Source organism: Ictidomys tridecemlineatus, chromosome 2 (assembly GCF_052094955.1).
Source record: "Ictidomys tridecemlineatus isolate mIctTri1 chromosome 2, mIctTri1.hap1, whole genome shotgun sequence".
Lineage (NCBI taxonomy): Eukaryota > Metazoa > Chordata > Mammalia > Rodentia > Sciuridae > Ictidomys > Ictidomys tridecemlineatus.
In genome coordinates, this window is record NC_135478.1 from 51,612,671 (window position 1) to 51,635,441 (window position 22,771).

The 22,771-nt window shown below is 42.9% G+C and overlaps 2 protein-coding genes and 1 long non-coding RNA gene across 19 annotated transcripts in view; 1 reads left to right on the forward strand and 2 right to left on the reverse strand.

The window, feature by feature from the left end:
* The window catches only part of Fhit (fragile histidine triad diadenosine triphosphatase), a 1,362,797-nt gene extending 1,360,580 nt beyond the window's left edge, over positions 1-2,217 (reverse strand). For 9 of the 15 annotated variants that reach the window (XM_078038558.1, XM_078038544.1, XM_078038546.1 and 6 more), the window contains exon 1: positions 2,038-2,217. The gene's annotated coding sequence lies outside the window, so the exon portion shown is untranslated. Of the gene's footprint in view, positions 1-1,810; positions 1,832-1,916; positions 1,940-2,037 lie in introns of those variants that run through there. The other 6 variants (XM_078038555.1, XM_078038543.1, XM_078038553.1 and 3 more) reach the window with 3 other exon arrangements.
* Positions 983-22,771, forward strand: part of LOC144375080 (uncharacterized) — a 35,259-nt gene continuing 13,470 nt past the window's right edge. Inside the window, exons 1-4 of one of the 2 annotated variants that reach the window (XR_013434498.1) lie at positions 983-1,072; positions 2,167-2,307; positions 4,010-5,778; positions 14,679-14,993. This is a non-coding gene — a long non-coding RNA (uncharacterized LOC144375080). Of the gene's footprint in view, positions 1,073-2,166; positions 2,308-4,009; positions 5,779-14,678; positions 14,994-22,771 lie in introns of those variants that run through there. The other variant, XR_013434499.1, reaches the window with a different exon arrangement.
* On the reverse strand, positions 5,830-11,125 carry LOC144375079 (protein NYNRIN-like). 2 transcript variants are annotated; one of them, XM_078038541.1, is made up of 2 exons: positions 9,028-11,124; positions 5,830-8,727 (listed from the first exon to the last, which is right to left on the reverse strand). In XM_078038541.1, exons 1-2 carry the CDS (start codon positions 10,972-10,974, stop codon positions 8,386-8,388), a joined length of 2,289 nt encoding a protein of 762 aa, XP_077894667.1. In that variant the 5' UTR covers positions 10,975-11,124; the 3' UTR covers positions 5,830-8,385. The 2 variants fall into 2 exon arrangements, with proteins under 2 accessions (XP_077894667.1, XP_077894668.1); XM_078038542.1 differs by having other exon boundaries at positions 8,417-8,727; positions 9,210-11,125.

Sequence of the window (22,771 nt, forward strand, 5' to 3'; positions counted from 1 at the left end):
AACTGCACATGTGATGCTCCTGTTTGCTGACTGCTGGCAAGAGGAAAATAACCCTGGGCTTGGAAATAAGATGCGTGGTCTAGTCTCTGAAACAAACCAACCGTGTGACCTTGGGCAAACTGCATTACCACCTGGGCCAGTTTCCCCATCTCTAAAATAAAGGTATTATGAGGCTATATATAGCTAACTTTCGTGGAACCTTTACTATATGCCAGGAACTGTTCCAAGATCTTTGCCTTAGACTTAAATGATCTCAAAGGTTTTAAAAGCACTAATGTTTACTGTCTAACTACAGAAGTAAAAGGGTTGGGCTCGCTCTCAGCTCTGAAAGGTGGGATCTTTTTCTAAGCAGAGATTGTGAAGTACAAGTGGCTACAATTCCAGTACTTCTATTCACTGGCTGGGTTAACATTCTGAATGAGTTGCTTAACCTTCCTGACTTTATTTTCTAATGTGTAAAATAGTTCGTTCTTTCTTTCATATAGCTTTTTAAAGGACTGTTATAATAAATGTAATATATACTTAGTAAAATACATATTACTTTTTATTATTAGCTGTGTAACCATGGGCAAACCATCTTCTGCATTTTCTTATATACAAATGGGAGATGCAGTGTTACTAAAAAAGAAATCATGTGAACACGCTCTTAAATTATTGTTCGCTGTTTTTGAAAAAAAATGCACATTCTCTAATACATGGAACACATTATACAATCCTATATCTCATACGCATAAAAGTATAGATAACCAACAGTAAGAAAAATAAAGAACAAAAATCTTTACTAAACATTTCTCTCTAGTCCCGGCTCAAGCCGACTTGACTCAGACCTAGGGAACCAAGAATGCAGGAACACTTGGGAGTTGTAGTTCTGAACGACAGGGCTGCTACACCGAGCGGCTGAAAAAGACTCCAACTCCCAGGAGACACCTCGCCAAGCCAAAAGGCACGTAGGGAGGTGAAGTACCAGACACAAAAGGCAGGACTCCAATTCCCAGAAGCCTTCGCTGCACACACTTCAGGTCATAACATGGAGCGGAAGAGGAACTTTTAGGCACACCTGGCTTAACCACAGGTGAGAGTTCCCACCGTTATCTGTAATCTAGTCCCGGCCCAGCTGGGGTCAGAGCCTTTATTAAAAAAAAAAAAAAAAAAAAGGGTGAGGGACGATGTATTTTCCACTGGCCCGCAGCACATTTCTGAGAAATCCAGAATAGTAATACCAGTTAGCTTGCAAATGGCAAACTTTCACCAACAAGACCTCAACTTAAATTTCGGCTTCAGACAGCATCCTTGGGCCACTTGAGCACTAAGCCCGCCCCCCCAGATTAGCACTGTGAGAGGTAGGTGCAAGGTGACACAGCAGAGGCAGAATCTGAACATACCAGAGGAAGCTGCAAATACAGCTCAAGTTCCACTAAGTTGCGGGAGTCCCTTCCACAGCCCCCCACATATGGATATACCTTTGAAATTCCCATATATTAATCTAAAAATCAAAACCGCAAACATAAAATATAAGTACTGATGAGTTCTCACACAACTAACAAGATACTTTTTTTTTGGGGGGGGGGAGTCTTTTAAATATCAAATGTGCATTTTTCTCCCCCAAATACTGCCTTCTACATGCCCTGCTTTGCTCCTGTCTGGGCACCTCTTCAGACCTTCTTTGGGGACCCTCGAGTTTAACACAGAACTGTAGGGGCAGGGATTCCTGCTACTTATCTATGACACGGAAAAACACTGGATCCAACAGAGAGGCCAGAACCGACTACAGCACAAGTGGCAAAGTAGGTCGGCTGCAGCGACCCCATACCTGTTTCCCCACTTATAAAAGGCAGAGGGTGCTGAAGAACTGAGGGGCCTGAGTCCCAAACCCGAGATGTCTCAGCGGGTGGGAGGGTCCTTCGGACAGAGCCTACCGCTTGCGCTAGCCCAGTCCCCGCCCCACTGGGCCGCGGGGGGTCGTGACTCGACGCACGTGGAAATCCAGAACCGCATCCCAGGTACACTGTTCCACTCAGGCTCGCCCCACGCCCCTACCTTCCAAGGTCTTGGCAGCTGGGAATGAAAGAGGGAAGGAGCGCGGGGCTGGAGCGCTGCCCGAGCGTGTGCCCACTGGGATGGCCTCCAGAGGGACTTGGGGGTCTGAGTGCCAAAACTCTCTGACAGGGACACAGCCGGCCGGGACTGCAATTCCCAAACGGCCTCACGGTAGGGGCGGGACCCAAGATGGCCGCTCATCTGGAGACAGGTACAGCGACCAATAGGCGCACAGCACGCGCCTACACTGGGCCAATCGGAAGCCGTGAGGTAGGAACCCTAATTATTCTTTCACGAAAGAGCCATTGAGTGAGAATCTCAGAACGGGATTTTTTGTCACAAATCGCACAATCCTTGGCCTTTTCCAAATGAAATAATAAACATGACTCTTTTCCCGTGAAACGAAAGCCCGCGCTGTACTTTTGCTTTCCTCTTTCCTCCTAAAACGCGTTTTTTTGCTCCCTCACAACCCCCTTCTGACTGGATCGCCTTTCACTGCCTTTCCCCACTCCCCACTCTGCATCCTTTCTTTTCTTTCCTTTCTTTGTTTTTCTTCCCGGTGTTGGGAATTGATCCCAGAGGCGCGCACCCCTAGCCCTTCATATTTTTGAGACAGGGTCTCCCTGAGTTGCCCAGGCCAGCCTGGAACTTGCGATCCTCCTACCTCAGCTTCCGGAATTGCTTTTATCTTTCCTGATTCCTGAAGCCTTCCTCTCTTTATATTTCTATCAAAATACAAGCCCAGAGTTCCTTACGTTGATCCAGTTTAGGACTACACTTTTCCCTCCCTGACATCCCATCAAATTTGCACCACAGCCTCCCTACTTCTCTTCCTTCCCCCCTTTTTCGTGTGATTTTTTTTTCTCCTTAGCACTTGTCACTACCAAGCACATTGAAGTTTGTTTACTTATATCTTTTATTGCCTTACTTGTCCCCCAAAATGCAAGATCTATGTAGATGTGGATTTTGTTTCTGTTAGGTATTTCCAGTACCTAAAAAAAAAGTGCCTGACACACAGTAAATATGTTTTGAATAATTGAAATCTAGAGGTGACCTTTCTCCTCTGATGCAGATCAATTAAATTCATCTCTGACCACCATGGATCCCTAGTACTTGCTCTGTTTTTTGATTTAAAAAAAAAAATTCAGTATATTCTGTACCTGATGTCATGTGGATGTGGGAGAAATCACTGATTCAATACCAATTCCTAACCTCAACATTTTCTGGGTCTGGTGGTGTATGAGAAGTAAACTTAATTTTGCAGTAAATGCAATTGCAAATTGCAGAGCAGGTAAATAACTGTCACAGCAGGGACTGGAATCTGGCCTTCAGACTCTTTCCCACTACTAGCCATCACTTCTTAAAGACACCCCTTTCTTTTCTCCCCTCCCCTCTTGCCAATCCTATTTATAAGGAAGAAGAGACTTTTGCCAGTCATCTTTTCCATTTTAAAAGGGGAAAACAAAGCGCAATTATACTGGACAAACACTGACATGTGTCCCTAGTTTCCCTAGTACAATATCCATTTTATTCTTTTTTTTCTCTCTTACTTTTTTTCTTTGACCTGATTCATTACATTCAGGTGATTACACCAAGTCTTAGATCTCTCTTCCTTTCTGATGTTTGAACCCCACAGAGAGTAGCAAGGTGTCCTACAAAGCATCATGGTGTGAAATACTGATGTCCTTGGAAGCTTGACTCTCAGAGAATGTCACACTGGATTATAGTCAGATTGTGCATATAACACACAGACACTCTGGGCACATAAAATATTAGAGAATTGTGAATAATAAGGTGAAACTGAAAACAATTATGGTTAAAACAGCAGGAATGTGATCAATATATATATGCAGACTAATTTTGTGCCTAGAGATTAAAACATCCACCCCCTTCAGGCTTCCTAGCTTAATCTTCTGTCAATTTGGGGTTCTTTCCTCAATACAGCAATTCTTTCTTGCTTTTACAAGCACAGACTTAGCTCAGCAGTCCCAGCTTTTCTCAAGCTTATCGGCATGTGAGATTTCAACACTTGTGTCAGCAGCCAGACTAAACATGGAAGAAAATCGCTGAACCATTTGAAACTGGAAAGCTCAACAACTAGACTCTCCTCCTGAGGAAATTTACCAGCTTATATCATAATATCTTCTACTTCATGGTTAAAAGGCAAATATCATCACAGTACTCAGAAACAGTGCTATCCAAAGATTGTTACAACATTGTCAGACCCTGTAATGAGCACATAGGTATTACTTGGTTGTGGATGTTGCTAACTGCTGAGTTGAATGTCAACTGTGGTCTTCAGCAACACATGCATTTACGAAGAACATTAAGACATGGAACTTGGGCTGTGGTTGTGGCTCAGTGGTAGAACGCTCACCTAGCACTGGGTTCAATCCTCAGCACCACATAAGAAGAATTAAATAAAGGTATGTGTCCATCTACAACTAAAAAAATTTTTAAAAGACATGGAACTTCCCTTGAACCAGACTCAAAGTATCAAAACAATCTAATTTACAACTTGAGTGAATAATCATATTATGAAAACACTTTGGGTTTTCCCAGAAGCAGATCCTGAGACAGATAATCAAGTACAAATAGTTTATTTCAGAGGTAAGTGCAGGAAATAACCAATAAGAGAGTAGCAAAGGAAAATAGGCCAAAAAAAGAAAAAAAGGCCAATCCAGCTTATACTAGCAGGAACAATTATAGCTTAATAATTCTAGGGAATTCTGGGAAGCAATATGGAACACATACATGTCTTATTCTGGAAATGAGTTATCTCACCAAGGAGAAAAGACAAGTTAGTTGTTTAAACATAAATTCCCAATCAGTCAATGAGGGCTATTTTCAGGGACTATTAAATTCCTGAGTTGTCTGCCATGGATAAGTAGGTGAAGATACCTCAGTGGCCAAACATAGGCAGAATTAGAATTACTGCCATTGGAAATCAGGCTGGCATGCACTTAAATGGTAAGAAAAGGGTATTGACAGGCACCACTATCTAGTACAGATGGCTTTGATTCACCACAAGCTCACATCACTGATAATCCAAAAATTAAGTAGATATATACAAAAATAAAGAACCCAAGATGGCTACCACCTTGTATCATCATCATGTGTGAGATCATATTTGTAAATCTTCATTAAGATGTATAAACAGCACTGAGGTTGTGGCTTGGTGGTAGAGCATTTGCCTAGCATGTATGAGGCACTGGGTTTGATTCTCAGCACCACATATAAACAAACAAATGAATAAAAAATAAAGGTTCATTGACAACAACAACAAAAATTTTAAAAAGACATACAAAAACAAAAGCCACATTTGTGCGGAGAAATAGGAACTCTTTGAGGACAGGAGGAGGCATTGGGGGATTGGGGTGAGATAGGGCAGGGAGGAGGAAGGTCAAGAAAAGAGGGGCATGGTGCAGTGGTGCACGGCTGTAATCCCAGCAGCTGCAGAGGCTGAGACAGGAGGATCTCGGGTTCAAGGCCAGACTCAGCAATGGCGAGGCACTAAGCAACTCAGTGAGACCCTGTCTCTAAATAAAATACAAAATAGGTCTGGGGAGGTGGTTTAGTGGTCGTGCTACTAAGTTCAATCCCCAGTACCCATCCACTGCCCCCCCCAAAAAAAAAAGAAAGAAAAGAGGAAAGAGGAATTTTTTTAAAAAAATTTATTTTTTTAGAAGTAGTTGGACAACATACCTTTATTTTGTTTATTTATTTTTATGTGGTGCTCAGGTGAAAGACCCCCGAGACCCCAACCCAGAATGGAACACGCGAGTCACTGGATGCAATCAGCAGGAGGAATTTATTCACATAGGCGCCTATGGATGCAAAGCAGGACCTCAGCCGTGGCTTAGGCAGTTTGCATGCCTCGGCTTGGGGTTACAGGATTTTTATAGGCTGCAAGGGACAAGATTCCGACGTGGCATAGTAACAGCTATTTTATTGGCCCCCCCCCCCCTCGAGACCCCAAGACAGCTTGGCACAGTAACAACTATTTCATTGGCCCCCCTCTCAAGCCCCCAGAAGTGGTCACAGGGGGCAGAGTGGTTTTGGGGACCCCACCCACGTATTCCTATTTTTGTCCTCTTTTGCTCAAGTCAGCCCCTCTGGAACATCTCGTGGTTTCTTGACTGTCTGGGACATCTTGCGGTTGCTTTGTGCAAGACTTGATTGAGGGGGTTATGCGCTGCTGAGGGAGTATGGGTTGCAACATGGGGGGTTAGGAGGAAGCATCTTGTGACTGCAGAGCAAAAGGTCACATTTCTTAACATTAAGCTTAAGGCTTTGAGGCTGGGGTCTTTCATTCCCCCCTTTTCTTTTATCAGGGATATAATCTTATATCCATAGATCTGCCTGTTCGGGTTCGGATTCAGCCTGTTGTTGAAGCAAGTGGTATTGCTGGGTAAGGACCATGGTCTGTACTATGGAAAGCCTGTCTTTTATAAATTGCATTAATTTGTTAAAAATACAGGGTCCAAACGTTAAAATCAACAGCAAGATGATCAAGGGTCCAGCTATGGTAGATAAAAGAGTAGTCAGCCATGGGGACTTATTGAACCAGCCTTCGAACCAACTTTGAGAACTCCGCAGGGATCTTTCCCGTGCATCTAGTCTTTCTCTGAGTTTGGTCATGGATTCCCTTACTACTCCTGTATGATCTGTGTAAAAACAACAATCTTCTTTTAGGGCAGCACAAAGCCCTCCTTCCTTTAAGAACAATAAGTCTAGACCCCGTCTATTTTGCAATACTACTTCAGATAAGGAGGTTAAAGATTTTTCTAAAGCAGTTACAGAGGTTTCTATTGTCCTCAGATCTTGCTGTACTGCGGCCTCTAAGATCCCCAACTGTCTGGGATTTTTTAATTAAGGCCGCAGCCCCAGTTCCAACCCCTGCCAATACTCCTGCCCCCAATAGCACAGCCAAGGTAATGCTAACAGGTTCTCGGGAGAATCGGGTCCTCCCCATGAAATGTTTTTCAAATTTCTCTGTAGAATAATAGAGTAGCCTGGGATAGATCTTAACTAGGACACAAAAATTTCTTGATTGGTTAAAGGTAGCTATTGAAACACATGGGGTAATCCCGGTGTCACATGCCCAGTATTGACCTGTCGAGGGCACCACATATTTAGATTTATCAGAAGATAACTTGCTTATAGTACGTGCACAGAGCTCGTTGTTCCCTAACAGGGGGGGGTGCCCTAAGCATGTCCCTGAGCCGGTTACTTCAGACAGAGTCAACATGTGTTTTGTTCCCCAGTTACAACTAGAGGGAGCATCATAAGTAAAGGTCCCATTAATGGCTATTCCCTCGTAGTAGGGAGGGCTTGCCCGAAGGCAAAGCCAGCAGGACTTAGTGAGATTGGGCTGGGTAAAATTAAGGGCCTCATATCCTCCTTCAATTAGGTCTATCAGTCTTTTTTTTGACCCTGATAACGTGGGGGAGGCGAGCATGGTCGGGTGTGGGGATTTTAGATGGGTGGTATTGAGTGGAGGCGTTACCCTTGAGGGTATTGGTCTCTGTCTTCTTGGAGGAAGGGGCTTTTGATCTGGGAGTATTTTATTGGGGCCTAACGGCTGGGGGTTGGTATTTATTTTTAATTTTATTTTGAATAGGACCCCGGGGTCATAGGCAGTCTGCTTGTATACCCTCAGGCCCCAAAGTCTCCCTTGTAACCAATCTCTAGATGTCTTGCCTGCCGGGGTAAAGGTTATACTTAAGGGATTGCAGGCAAATGAAGTGCATGGCCCGTCCCCATACCACAGGGGGTCAAATTTGTCCCAGCGGTATTGTTTTTTGCAATAGTCAGTTTCTAGCGGGGGTCCATCACTTTGTTTGTCTCTTTTTACTTGTATTAGATCCCAGGACGAACTTGGGTTCCACCAAGCATCCCCTGTAGTTTCACATCCCCAAGCCCTACAATAGTAACTGTCATGTTGCCCACATTTCCGTGCTTGAGATCTACTTCTTCCATCCTTTGGACATATATAAAATGGACTTTTTCTTAAGGCTGCCCGAGTCCTAGGGTCCCTACATCCTGCCGGGTAACGTGCACAGATGCACCGCCCGCTACTGGTGCATACCTCTGGTTCTCTTGGTTTAGCAGGATCAGTAGTTGGAATATCAAAGTCTTCTGATCCAGCTAGCATCTGACAGAGGTCAGGCTCTAGGGTGGGCCACCATGCCCAAAGGGGGTATTCAGTGGAAGTTATTTCCCAAGCTATTTCTCCCGCCCCTGACAGTATTTGCCATGTCTGGCTCACAGGCTGGTTAGGGTTATACATCTGGTGCCCGGCAGCTGACATGGACATGGGGAGGGCTAGACATAAAGTGAATAAACTCAGCAGCGAGTGAGTCTTATCTTTAGCGGGTTTTGAGTGCGCTGCAATTTCCATCCTGAAGAGGTGCTGGTGGATTCCAGTGGATGAGCAGTCTTTACATGAGAGGCGTGGATCCAAGCAGAGATGCCGTCCACCTTGACTGCAGTAGGAGTCGTCAGCAGGACAGTGTAGGGTCCTTTCCACCGTGGTTCAAGGTTCTTGCTCTGGTGTCTGCGTACCCAGACGGTGTCTCCGACTTTGAAGGAATGTGGCAGCGATGGGGTTTTAAGTTCCTCTTTGTATGCTGCGGCTAGAGGCTTCCAGACCTCGTTCTGAACCAGCTGCAAGGCACGCAAATGAGTCTGCATAGATGGGGCGAGGGAGGCACAGGTTTCAGTTTCATAAAAGTTAACAGCAGGGGGTGGGGCACCGTACAGAATCTCAAATGGGGTTAGTCCCTGTGGGCCTGGGGTATTTCGGGCCCGATATAAGGCTAAAGGCAGGAGCTGTACCCAGTCTCTAGTGCCAGTTTCAAGCGTTAATTTGGTCAAGGTCTCCTTAATAGTTCTATTCATTTTTTTTACCTGTCCTGAACTTTGGGGTCTATAAGCACAATGTAATTTCCAATTGATCCCCAATATATTGGCCACCATCTGACTTACCTGGGAGACGAAGGCAGGCCCGTTATCCGATCTAATTGTCCCAGGTACCCCATACCTGGGAAAAATTTCTTCTAATAATTTCTTTGCAACCACCTTAGCAGTTTCATGTCGAGTCGGGAATGCTTCTGCCCATCCGGAGAAGGTATCAACAAAAACTAGAAGATATCTATAACCGTACATACCTGGTTTGATTTCAGTAAAGTCTATTTCCCAATGGGTTCCAGGTTTATGCCCTTTCATTCGAATTCCGGTTTCAATCTTGTTCTTACCAGCATTTACCTGGGCACAGGCTTGACAATTTTCTGCTGTCTGGCGAAGAAGTTGATCCCTGTTTGGGAGATATAGAGTACCTTCCCCACGGTCTAAAAGTTCTTTCATCTTTTTAGCCCCAAGGTGTGTGAGTCTGTGTAGGGACTTCACTAGTTGTCTTGCATTTTTAAGGGGCATGATAGTCTTTCCTTGATATTTCCAAGTATGGTCCTCCGGGCTGTAGGTAGCCCCCAGTCTCTGTATGACATTTAAGTCCTTATCTTTATAGACCCATTGCTCTTCGTGGTTATCATGTGGTGGGTCTACTTGTTGGGGCAATAGAGTTATTATTAAGAGCTGCGGCCCCAGAGCTGCTTTCTTGGCTGTCTCATCTGCTAATCTGTTCCCTTTGGCCTCTGGAGTGTCTCCTTTCTGATGGCCGGGACAATGTATAATGCTTAATTTTTTAGGCAAAAATAAAGCTTTAAGTAAAGCTAATATTTCAGTCTTATTTTTGATTTCTTTTCCTTCTGAGGTCAATAATCCTCGGCGCTTGTAAATTTCCCCATGTATATGAGCAGTGGCAAAAGCATACCTGCTGTCTGTGTACACATTTAGTTTCTTCCCCTCTGCCAGCTTTAAGGCTTGAGTCAGAGCTATCAGTTCTGCCCGCTGAGCTGACGTCCCGCCCGGAAGCGCACTTGCCCATATTACCTCAGATTCGGTGGTGATGGCCGCTCCTGCTCGTCGTTCTCCATTGAGCAGATAACTGCTCCCATCTGTGTACCAGACTAGCTCCGCATCCTTCATTGGTTGGTCTGTGAGGTCTGGCCGGGTCCCCTGTGTTTCTGCAAGAATCTGCTGGCAGTTGTGAAGATCTGCTTTTTCCGGGAGCGGCAGGAGGGTTGCCGGATTTAATGTCACCAAGGGGCCGAACTGGATTCGGTCAGTATCCAATAACAAAGACTGGTAATGGGTGAGTCGGGCATTTGACATCCAGCGGTCAGGTGGCTGGCGAATTATGGTTTCAATGGCATGAGGGGTTAATAGGGTTAATGGCTGTCCCAAAGTCAGTTTGGTGGCATCCTTAATCAGAAGAGCCACAGCTGCTATCATCCGGAGGCAAGGTGGCCATCCGGCTGCCACTGGATCCAGTTTCTTTGACAAGTAGGCTATAGGGCGCCTCCAGGGTCCCAGCTTTTGGGTTAAGACCCCTTTTGCATAGCCCTGTTTTTCATCTATAAACAGATCAAAAGGCTTGGTAATGTCTGGCAGGCCTAAAGCGGGGGCTGACAGAAGGGCTAATTTAATTTGTTCGAATGCCAGTTGATGTTCTTCAGTCCAGGTAAAGGAAGTACCTGGTTTAGTCAGTGGATACAAGGGAGCTGCTATCTCAGCAAACCCAGGAATCCAGAGTCTGCAGAAACCTGCGGTTCCTAGAAACTCCCGCAGCTGCTTGGGATTCTGGGGGGTTGGTATATTTGAGATAGTCTCTTTCCTGGCAGCTGTCAGCCAGCGCTGACCATCATAAAGTTCATAGCCAAGATAGGTAACCTTTGTTTGGCAGATTTGGGCCTTCCTTGCTGATGCCCTGTACCCCAATAGTCCCAAGGTTTGCAATAATTCTTTCGTACCTGTCAGGCAGTCTTCTTTGGAGGTTGCAGCCAACAAAATGTCGTCCACATATTGAAGCATCATTAAGGAAGGGTTTCTTACCCGAAATTCAGCCAAATCCTGATGCAGAGCCTCATCAAAGAGTGTTGGGCTGTTTTTAAATCCTTGTGGTAGTCTCGTCCAAGTCAGCTGTCCAGAGATCCCTTCCTCAGGATCTTTTTATTCAAATGCAAAAAGGGCCTGGCTTTGGGGAGACAGTCTTAGGCAGAAATAGGCATCTTTTAGGTCCAGAACAGTATACCAGGTATGGGTTGGAGGCAAGGTGCTGAGGAGATTGTAGGGATTTGGCACTGTGGGGTGAATGTCTTCTACCCTTTTGTTAACTTCCCTTAAGTCCTGAACCGGTCGATAATCATTAGTCCCCGGCTTTTTAACCGGTAACAGCGGGGTGTTCCAGGGCGACCGGCAAGGTGTTAGAATGCCTTGATCTAGGAGGCGTTTGATATGTGGCTTGATGCCTTGGTAGGCCTCCCTTGACATAGGATATTGTTTAATATTAATGGGAGTTGCAGTGGCTTTTAGCTGTATGACTAGTGGAGGTTGTTGTCTAGCCATTCCCATTCCTCCAGTCTCTGCCCAGGCCTCTGGGTAGGAACTAAGCCAATAGTCCATGTTTTTAATAGGTAGTGAGGACTTATCAAAAAGTTTGTATTCATCGTCTAGTTTGAAAGTCAATACATGCAAAGGGGTCTGGTTTGGCCCGGTAATAGAGACACCCCCGTCTTTGAAATAGATTTGGGCCCTCAATTTGGTTAACAGGTCTCTTCCTAATAGTGGATACGGACAATCAGGCACATGTAGAAACGAATGAGAAACCTTACTTGTGGCAAGGTGTACTTCTCTTTCAGTAGTCCATCGGTATGGTTTGCTCCCGGTGGCACCTTGGACCCATGTTGTTCTGTGGCTTATGGGTCCTGGTGCTTGCGTCAGCACTGAATGTTGGGCTCCCGTATCCACTAGGAAGGTCACAGGTTGCTCCCCCACTCGCAGAGTTACCCGGGGCTCAGGGGGGAGCTCCTGGCCCTGACTCTTTCAGTCTTTATCTAATGCTAGTAACTGCGAGGCCCGATTTGCACCTCTTTTGGGGTTGGGGGGTCTCTTTGGGCAATCCTTTACCCAGTGTCCTCTTTCTTTACAGTAGGCACATTGGTCTCGGTCTACACGGGGCTTGCTCCGTTCCCTGTCCTGACCTATGTTCTCTCCCTGTCGTCCTGCCTGAACTACAGTGGCCAATATTTTGCTTAGTTCCCTATTACGCTTTCGATCCCTTTCTCTTTCTCTTTTGTCTGACTCTTCTCTAAGCTTAAGGTCTCGTTCTTCTTGCATCTTCCTGATTCTATCCTCTCGCTCCTCTGGAGTTTCTCTTTTGTTAAATATCTTTTCTGCTTCCTTCAGCAAATCTGTTAGTGAGAAATCCTGCAAATTATCCAGCCTCTGCAACTTAGTTCTAATGTCTGGGGCAGACTGCCAAATAAAAGCCATAGAGACATTTTCTTTCTGGTCCTCACTATCAGGATCGAAGGGAGTAAACCTCCGGTATGCCTCCTTTAGTCTTTCTAAAAATGCTGTTGGGCTCTCCTCTGCCCCCTGAATAGTTTGTCTTACCTGGGCCAAATTAGTGGGCCGACGCCCTGCTCCTTGGAGACCCGCTATGAGTAACTGGCGATAGAGACGTAGGTGGTTCCTACCTGCTTCAGTGGTATAGTCCCAGTTTGGCCGGGTTAAAGGAAAAGCCTCGTTAATCAAATTTGGGAGTTGGGTGGGTCGCCCATCATCCCCTGGCACATTTTTGCGAGCTTCCAAAAGAACTTTTTGTTTCTCCTCTGAAGTGAGGAGTATCTGCAAGAGTTGCTGGCAGTCATCCCATGTTGGCTGGTGAGTCACTAGAATAGATTCAATCAGAGAGGTTAAGGCTACAGGGTTTTCAGCAAAGGAAGGATTATGAGTTTTCCAGTTATAGAGGTCAGAGGCTGAGAATGGCCAGTACTGATATTGGCCGTTGGGACCCCCCGTTTGCCGCAGGGGGAGAACTTTAGAAGTGTTCCCTGGTGCAGGGTGGTCCCGTCGTCCTCGGAGTCGTCCCGCCATGGGGGATGGATCTGGGGGAGCACTGGCAGTTGGACCCTCTTGGTTGTCTTCTTCTTCCTCCGAGGAAGGTGAATTGGACCCAGGGGCTGGCAAGGGCTGGGGCTGATAAGGAGGAGGCACATCAGATAGCAGGTCAATTAGGGCTGAGTCTTCTGGTGGCAAAACCTTCTTTGGTGTTGCCCTTGGCTTAGTTGAAGTTTCAGATTTGTCGAGGACAGGGTAAAGTTGGGAGGTTTGAGGGGGTAGAGGTGACGGAGGAGGAGGAACTGGAAGGAGAGGAGCAGAGGGCTCGAGGGGAGAAGAATAAGAAGGGGATTTAGGAGGAGAGAAAGGAGCCACCCAGGAGGGTGGTGTGGAAGCTAAATCTTCCCAAGTAATAATATAGGGTATTTGATCAGGGTGTCCCTGAGGACCTTGGATGAAGATTCGAGACTTCACCTGTAAAATAGAATCAATGTTAAAGGTTCCTTCAGGAGGCCAGCTGGTATTGAATGTTGGCCATTCTGAGGCACAGAGAGTTTTCCATTTTTTCTTTTTGACTGTCACGGACAAGTTGTTTGCGCGCTTTTGGACGTCCTGCCAATAATCTAGAGTAAGGCTCAAAGGGGTAGTTAGGGTGTTCCCCATATTTCTTTCAGACAGAAAGTAGACAGACAGACACAGTAGTACAAACACGAGACCGAACGGAACGAGCGCTGCGCGGTGCCGGCAGAAACCGAATTCAGATGGCTTGGGAGAAGTTAGTACTTCTCTTTCGCCTACAAAGACAGTGTATCCCTCAGATACACTGGGGGCCCCGAAAAAATGGACCCCTCGGATCCCTGGGACGTCTCCCAGGGTGGCAGGGGAGAAGTCCGAGCCAAACCTCAAATTAGCTCCTTCTCAAGCTGCCTTCAGATACTGAGCTACGCGTAGACTTCAGAATACAGACGCTGCGCAAGACCTTAAACATAGAGACAAACATATAGACAGAGAGCTCGTATTTGCCGGCTTACCTCCCAGTGAAGTCGAGTGTCCTCCGGATTTGGGTCTGGGTCGTTCCGGTGATCCCGGACGAGCCCCCAAATGAAAGACCCCCGAGACCCCAACCCAGAATGGAACACGCGAGTCACTGGATGCAATCAGCAGGAGGAATTTATTCACATAGGCGCCTATGGATGCAAAGCAGGACCTCAGCCGTGGCTTAGGCAGTTTGCATGCCTCGGCTTGGGGTTACAGGATTTTTATAGGCTGCAAGGGACAAGATTCCGACGTGGCATAGTAACAGCTATTTTATTGGCCCCCCCCCCCCCTCGAGACCCCAAGACAGCTTGGCACAGTAACAACTATTTCATTGGCCCCCCTCTCAAGCCCCCAGAAGTGGTCACAGGGGGCAGAGTGGTTTTGGGGACCCCACCCACGTATTCCTATTTTTGTCCTCTTTTGCTCAAGTCAGCCCCTCTGGAACATCTCGTGGTTTCTTGACTGTCTGGGACATCTTGCGGTTGCTTTGTGCAAGACTTGATTGAGGGGGTTATGCGCTGCTGAGGGAGTATGGGTTGCAACATGGGGGGTTAGGAGGAAGCATCTTGTGACTGCAGAGCAAAAGGTCACATTTCTTAACATTAAGCTTAAGGCTTTGAGGCTGGGGTCTTTCACAGGTTTGAACCCAAGGCCTCACACATGCTAGACGAGCACTCTATCGCTGAGCCACAATCCCAGCCCCAGAAAGGGGAATTTAAGGAAACTATTGTTGAAGACAATGTGTTTTTATTTATTTCATGATCTTGCAGAAGCACAAGTAAAGGGCTCAAATATTTTGAGAAAGTAGTACAAAGATATAGTCAGTCTTTGGGCCTAAAAGACAATTTTGTGAAAGACCTTTTCTGTAACACCACAAGTAAATAGCATTACTTGAAATTATAGTCACTATATAGTTGTCTTTTTGTTTACCATCTGTCTCCTCCAAATAAAATGTAAGCTTCATGAAGGCAAGAACTTTGTTTTTATCTTATTCAATAATAATCACTTGTCTGGGTACAGTGGTGCATGCCTGCAATCCCAGAGACTTACGCAGAAGGCCCTGCTGGGCAACTTAGACAGACTGTCTTAAAATAAAAAATAAAATGCCTTATAGTTGTAGCTTAGTGGTACAAAACCCCTGGATTCAATCCCCAGGACTTCAAAAAATAAAATAAAATAAAAATAAGCACTTAATAAATATACTTCAATGAATGCCTATATTATGGCCACAGACAAAACAGAAGAGTCTGGCATTTGGGCTCTTGTAACATTTCTATTTTAATATTTATTTCTTAGTTTTAGGAGGACATGATATCTTTATTTTATTTTTATGTGGTGCTAAGAATTGAACCCAATACCTCATGTGTGTTAGGCAAGCGCTCTACCACTTGAGCCACAATCCCAGCCCTCTTGTAACATTTAACTAAGTCATAAAGAGGCACAGTAACCTTGCAATAACCTGCCATTATCTCAAAGCACAGGACTATCCCTATTTGTGGAAATCCTGGTGGTCACATACTGTTCAACTTTAGTGAAACAACCCCAACAGCATCCTCTTCAAACCCACAGGAACCACCAGGAAATCTTTACCATGGAAACAATTTCAAAACAAGAAAGGCCTTAACAATCAAAGAGTTCAACCCTCTGCATAATTCATCTTAGCCATATGTTACAGGTCATAAACTAGACTTTCAGTCAAGAATCTTGGGGGGATTTATTTGGGAAAACATCATATCTAATATGAAAATGCTATATTGGAAAAAGGAAAAGCAATACATTGTTTTTACAACACAAAGTATAGAAAGGTTGGGAAACTCAGCTGTTTCCACATTGCTCCAGTCGCCATCCCAGATTTCTCAGCACATAATCGTTTAGTTGTTTGGACATGGAATATTCTAGATGCTAGTAAGAGCAAGAGCCATCTTATGATATGCTAAAATTCTCAGCATTTCTGCCTACTACTTTTTTTATTCTCTCGTCTTATTTTCCCTTTGTTGCTCCATGTTAAATGTATTCCTTGGGTAGATTTGTTCATCAGATATTTAGAGATCAGTCTATTCCCTATAGTTAGTGAACATATGCATGCTGTCTCCTTTTAACTATGCCTCATAAATAATCACACTTAATCCTTCTCACTGCCATCTTTTGCAATCATCTTCCAGTTACCTAGAACATAAGGTGCATAAAACTAAACTCAGTGTCCAAGCTGTGATCTCACTAGGGTGGCTCGCAGATAAGCCATGATTTTTCATCTTTCTCTTTCATGAAATTATTTCTCTAAACACACTGCCCTGGTTTCATGGCGGCTTTAAAGACATTTCATCATTCTGAAAGATAAAACACAGTAAAAGCCTTTTCTCAAAATACAAAAAAAAAAAAAAAAATCTAGTTCTTTAGTAGAGGACATAGGACAGAATGACATGCATTTTTAATTCAGTAATTAAAGGTTCCTTTGTGCCAGACACTGTGCTACAGTTTGAGATTCACCAACAAATGAGATATACATCTGGAATTGTACTATAGTGAATGCAGCACTGTTCTAAGTTGTGAACAGATGAACAAATAATTGTGATTCTGTCTAGGAGTCCATGTCAGAATGAATCAATTTTGCTACCAGTGGTGGAGGGGAAAGGGTATTCCAGCTACAGGTAATAGGCAAGCTGCAGAGCTCAATATAGATTCATCCGTCTGCAACAAAGAGGGCAAGTGGAGTTGGAGCGAAAGAGACCAAAAGAGTCCCAAGGGTCAGCTCATGAGTCTTTTCTTAGTATATTCCTTAATTTGCTATACAATAATTTGGGAGTCTGATAACCATAATATAAATCACTTCATTTGAAGACAAAAAAGGTAAAAAGTCATTCAAGAAGTATTTATTGAACATAACATTGTTCACTACCTCTTTTTTTTAAAGATGACTTTTTTTATATAACTTTATTTATTTTTATGTGGTGCTGAGAATCAAACCCAGTGCCTCCCACATGCTAAGTGGACACTCTACCACTGAGTCACAACTCCAACCCCTACTGATTACCTCTTGAATCACCTACAGCTTTTAGACAGTGGTACCTGCCACCAAGCTGGCTTTAATTATTGTGTGTTGCTTTTTCTTTTCTTTTTTTTTTTTGGTACTGAGAATTGAACTCAGAGGTGCTTAACCACTGAGTCACATCCCCAGCCCTTTTTTATATTTTATTTAGAGACAGGGTCTCACTAAGTTGTAAATGCCTCTCTTAAGTTGCTGAGACTGGCTTTGAACTCACAATCCTCCTATCTCAGCCTCTGGAGTCACTGGAATTACAGACATGTGCCACCACACCTGATGCTTCATTAAAATTTTTAAATTTACTTTTTAAATTTAAAAAGTGACTCACACATGCAAGACCAGCGCTCTGCCACTGAGCTACAACCCCAGCTCCTGTGCGTTGCTTTTTTGGTATTAACAACTCTAACCATACTAGAGACCAAAGTGAACCCTGATTTCTGTATGTCTCTAATAAGGTGTTTTATCTAGTGTTTTGAAATTTTCCTGTGTAGTATTAATGTTACCTCATTGTCCATTTGGGCTCATATTGTTTACAAGTGAAAATAAGAAAGAAAACGCTTGAACTGTTTCTAAAGGACAAAAAAAAAAAGGAATTGATATTTGGATTGGCACTTCTCACGTAGTCAAGCACCTCAATGGACTAAATAAAGCACTGTTTGTCTTTCTGTAGACATGGGTTTATATTCTCATTTCATGCTTAATGTCTTATTCTTTCAACATGGACATTTTGAGGCTAAAAAATTACTTGGTTAAAAATAAAACATGTAATGTTAGCCAAAAAAAAAGTATTTATTGAGCACCTACTATATGCCAAGCATTGTTCTGGGTGCTAGGTGCTAGGTATATGGTAATAAATGAGCTGTAAAAAATTCTCAGCCTTCATGGGATTTATTATAGAGAAAAGAAACACTAATATATACATTTATAAATATATGATAAATATTGACATATAAATGCCAGAGAAAGGAAGCAGAGTGAGGGACTAGAAAGTGATAGGTGGTCTTCTTTTACAGAGGGTGGTCAGGGAAGCCCTCGAATTAAGAGGTGTCATTTAAACAAAGACCTCTTTGAAAGGGTATAATGAAGTGAGGGACCCAGCCAGGAGGAAACTGATGTAAAAATGTTCCCGACACAGGGAATGGGAAGTACAAAATCCTTAAGTAAAAAAGAAGCTTGGCTTGATGGGAAAACAGGAAGGAGGCCCTGTGACCAGAGAAGAGCCAGTGAAAGGGAAGAAAATGGAAGGTGAGGTCTAAGGTACACAGAGGCTTCGTAGGCCCTGGTAGGATCTTTCAGGAAAATGTTAAATTACCCCATAAATGTAGTTGGCAGACAGTATGTAAACATGGATTACATGATTGCCTATCTAAAACTTTTGGGATAGATATGTTTTGGAAATTAGTTATTTTGTATTTTTAGAAAGGTACATGCCTATTCTACCTAGTCCATAACATCCCTCGTGCAGTCCTGGAACAGCACCCTGTCAACAAACATATTTCTATGTCTGCCACAAAGTCTATGGGATAAACAAGTCATTGAAGCATGCCATAAATGAAAATCAGTTTGCGTTAGAATCTACTTTTGATCTTTATGTAAGTGGCCTCCTTAGTTTTCAGAGATTTTTTTTTTTTTTTTTTTATGGATTTCAGAACTGTAGCTAAGGGACTGTGGACCTGTGCTTGCACTTGTATGGAAAACTTTCCAGAAAATCCCAAGTGATTGTGAACAGTGTTTGGAGGAGTGAGATGGTGGCAGTGACAGGAGTGTCTTTTCTTCTGCTTTAAAATACCTTCCAAAGCTCTGAACATTTTTAGCTAAGAATTACTTATGTTATTACAATAATACAAACTTAAAAAAAAATTTTAAGGTGGATATCAACATTTTTATTAATGTAGTCTTTGGGTATGCAACAATATGGATGGTATTAAGGAAAAATATGTTCAACAAAAGAAGCAATAGAAAAGATTTTGAATATGCATTACAAAATTGCTTCTAAATTTAAGTATTTTAGTCATGACATTCAACTTTTAACAGGTTCTCCATTTACTTTTCAGATTTTTTTTTGTAATATAAATATGTCTGTGGACTGGAGGGAGTCATAGAATAAAATGAGTTTATAAGGGGTAGGAAATACATTTCTAAAATTCAAAATAAAATGTATTTTTAAAATTTATGATAGATCATGCTTCCTAACGTTCCAAGAAGTTTCCTTCTTTTCCTGATAGAACATGGTCCATTCTCAGGAGTTGTGATGATTCTGTTTTGTTTTGTTTTTAAGGCAAATCTGTGGGGTTTTTTCTGTTTTGATAACAGGATGTCATGCTTGTGATAAATACTTGCCTGAAAGATATTTATAATGTACAAACCCCTAAAATATTTAGACATTTTAAAATTGCAATTTACAACCTCACTATTTCCTAGCACTCTCCCCCAACAAAAATTCAGAGAGATGTATTTAACAGACGCCGCATTTCATGGTGAATGTTATTGGCTGTGTGGCTGAAAACTGTAATTAGCCATGCTTCACTGATTCATACATGAATCGTTTGGAGGTTTATTATTCCACTGGAATGTTAATGAACATGAATACAAAATATTCTAAGAGATTTTCTTTTTATCTTGGTAAAGTACATATGGTAAGGGGAAAAAACATTTAAAATAATTAATGAAAAAAATACTACGTGGATATAAGTAGCCCCTTGACTTGTTTGAATAGTAAAGAAGACTGTATAATTTATTACAGTCTCTTCTCTCTGAAGCATATGGTAATTTTGCAAGCATTGACTGATACAGCTTCAGGACCCTTACCAAGTAAATATTAATAAAACTCAGGACTCCTAGCTCTTTTGACCTTTGCTCCAGTTTCCAGGTAAGATGCTTCCATATCTTCGAAAACAAAATGGTCATGAAACCAAAGCTTACTCTTATGAACCCAGTTGAAAATAAAAGTAATTTAGGGAAAATGATATTTCAGCACTGCCTTCATCTAGCAGGGATTTTCTTCATGAGAAAATTAAACTAAACACAAACTGGAAGTATGACTTAACTGGGCCTGCTTCTGCATTTAGGGTCACCAAAGCATACTGTAAATGGAAATCAGATTGGTTTAGAATCCAAGAACAAACTCTACTTTTGACCTTTAAAAAGCTCATGATGTATATGCCCACAAAATAAACAAAATAATTTCAAAGTAAATTCGTTGAGTGCACCTGACCTTTGGAACAGAGCAGATGATGTTAATCAGATTTGTACAACGTTAATCTAGCTCAGCCTCCATCTCTCCATGTATTTTTTTTTTAAATATCATAAAGAAGAGTCTTACAACAGGAAATCTTTGAAATCAGAATAGGTTTAGAAATATTACAGAATGTATGACCTGGCTTCAAACAATGAAGTATATATATAGCTCAAACATGTAAGCCAGTGAGCATTATGACTATAAGCCAATATATTATATGTCTGAAGAAACAATGACTTCTAAAAAATATTAACCTTGCTGGTGATGCACGCCTATAATCCCAGCTACTCAGACACTGAGGTGGGAGTATTATGAGTTTGAGGCCAAACTGGGTAATACATCAAGACCTCATCTCAAGGGGGAAAAAAAGAAGAATTAAAGGCAAATATTAACCCAAGCACATTGTAGGCAGCCTTCTCAATAAAATACCGTTGGAGTCCTCTACTATGTAATGTGTTGGTAAGGCAACTTTGAGTTGAAAATGGCCCTGCATATTATAAAAAGTTATTCCATCTGGCCATTGTTTCTATTTTCATCCAGTCTCATCATCTGCATTTTAGACTTTGAGTGTTTAAGCCATGTCCTTCCCAGAATAGCCCTTTAAGTATATTGGTAGACATATGCTCATCTTCCCAGGATCATCTCATGCTGAATAACCAATCCTGACCCCATTCCAACCCATAATCCTTCCCAATCCAAGTGTCTCTGCTTGGGGCTGACCACATTTGTTCCTGGCACGGGGAGGGATGGTCACAAAAAAACAACCTTCACCAAAGGACTTCATGCTACTTGGCCATATTGATTGGTTCAGGGAGGGCACATAACCCAAGCTGAGCCAATCCTCCTCCAATGTTTTGTCTGAGATTTTTTAAAAATTAAAAAAAAAGACAGTGGCCCTTTGTCTGCAATTATGAGCTGTAAGGACAAGTGTGGGGCTGCTGGCTATCTTGCCCACCCAGGAATTAAGTCAAACAGGGCAGAGCTGAGAGATGAGATGAAGAGAGGAATACAGCCCAGCTGGCACTGCATCCCAGAATCCAATTGCGCCTGAAGCTACCCCTTTGATTTGCCAGTTATAGGAGTCTTTTCTTGTTTCAGTCGGTTTGAAATAGGTTTTTGTTGCTTGGAGCCAAAGGAATTCTGACTAATCCTCAAGTTCAACTCTCAAGCTGCCCAGAATAGAAAAGTGAAATGAAAGGGATAATCCTCTCCCATGGTATTGTCATTTGGGAATTCTCCAGACCTGGAACCACACCAGCCTCTCCTCCACCAGCCACAAAATAGTACATGAGGCACACCGCAGTTGTCTAAGGAACTAGAGATGATAAGCCTGAGAAAGAGAAGACATGATGTGCACTGAGCTCAATTGTGTAGGGGTCTGTCTGTTTTGTGGCAAACAGGTTGGATTCATTCTGTGGAGGTAAAACTTAGACGATGAACACTCATCCTTGAAGGAAATAGTCTATACAACATGAGGGATAACTTTTCTAACAATGGAAACCATCCTAGCCTCTAGGTAACTTTCTACCACTTTCTCTGCTGATTGAGAAGTTAGACAAAACAACTTCTAAGATGCCACTCAATTCTGATTCCTTGATTCAAGCCAAGTTTGGTCATACTGACTACATTTGCAATGTATCATAATGTCACCTCAACCTTCAGCACATCACCAATCAATCATATAAAAGAAGATAGAGAGGAAGGGAAGTATTAGCAAAGGTTTCCTAAGTGGGATGATACTAGGAATAGTTTGTTGTTGTTGTTGTTTGGGTTTTTTTGGTACCGGGGACTGTACCCACGGGTGCTTAACCACTGAGTCACATCTGAACCCCTTTTTATTTTTTCATTTTTTAAAATATCTTTATTTTATTTATTCGTTTTTATGTGGTGCTGAGGATGGAACCCAGGGCCTCGATCGTGCTAGGTGAACGCTCTGCTGCTGAGCCACAACCCCAACCCCTCCTCCACTTTTATTTTTTATTTTGAGACAGGGTCTCACAAAGTTGCTTAGGACTTCGATAAGTTGCCAAGGCTGACCTTGAACTTGCAATCCTCCTGTCTCAGCCTCCCAGGCCTCTGGGATTACAAGCATGTGCCATCATGCCAGGCATTTGAACAGTTTTGATTACAAAAATGTCTTGGCTTATATCAAACATACCATATTGATTCATACTTCATTCAATTCTGATTTTTTAAAGAAGCATTTGTCTCTGTAATATTTTCTTTAAAAATATATATACATATGCAGAATAACAACCTATTAAAGTATGCTATAAATAAGTAAAAACTCTCCCAAGTCTTACAGCAGGGTTTACCAGATATTGTCAGTCAATGAATGCGGGTCCCCAGCTATCACACTTTACTATTTAACCCAGAGTTAGGAGTGTTCTATAATACATGTTTGGCTACACTTTCTACCACTATTTTATGTACTGCCAAAATATTTTGTG

Excerpts from the sequence above, each read along its gene's own strand:
- LOC144375079 (XM_078038541.1), bottom strand. The coding sequence starts at position 10,974 with ATGATGCTTCAATATGTGGACGACATTTTGTTGGCTGCAACCTCCAAA. Across the intron at positions 8,728-9,027 it reads GGCCTGCCTTCGTCTCCCAG|ACTCATTTGCGTGCCTTGCA; the intron begins GTAAGTCAGATG and ends CCATCTATGCAG.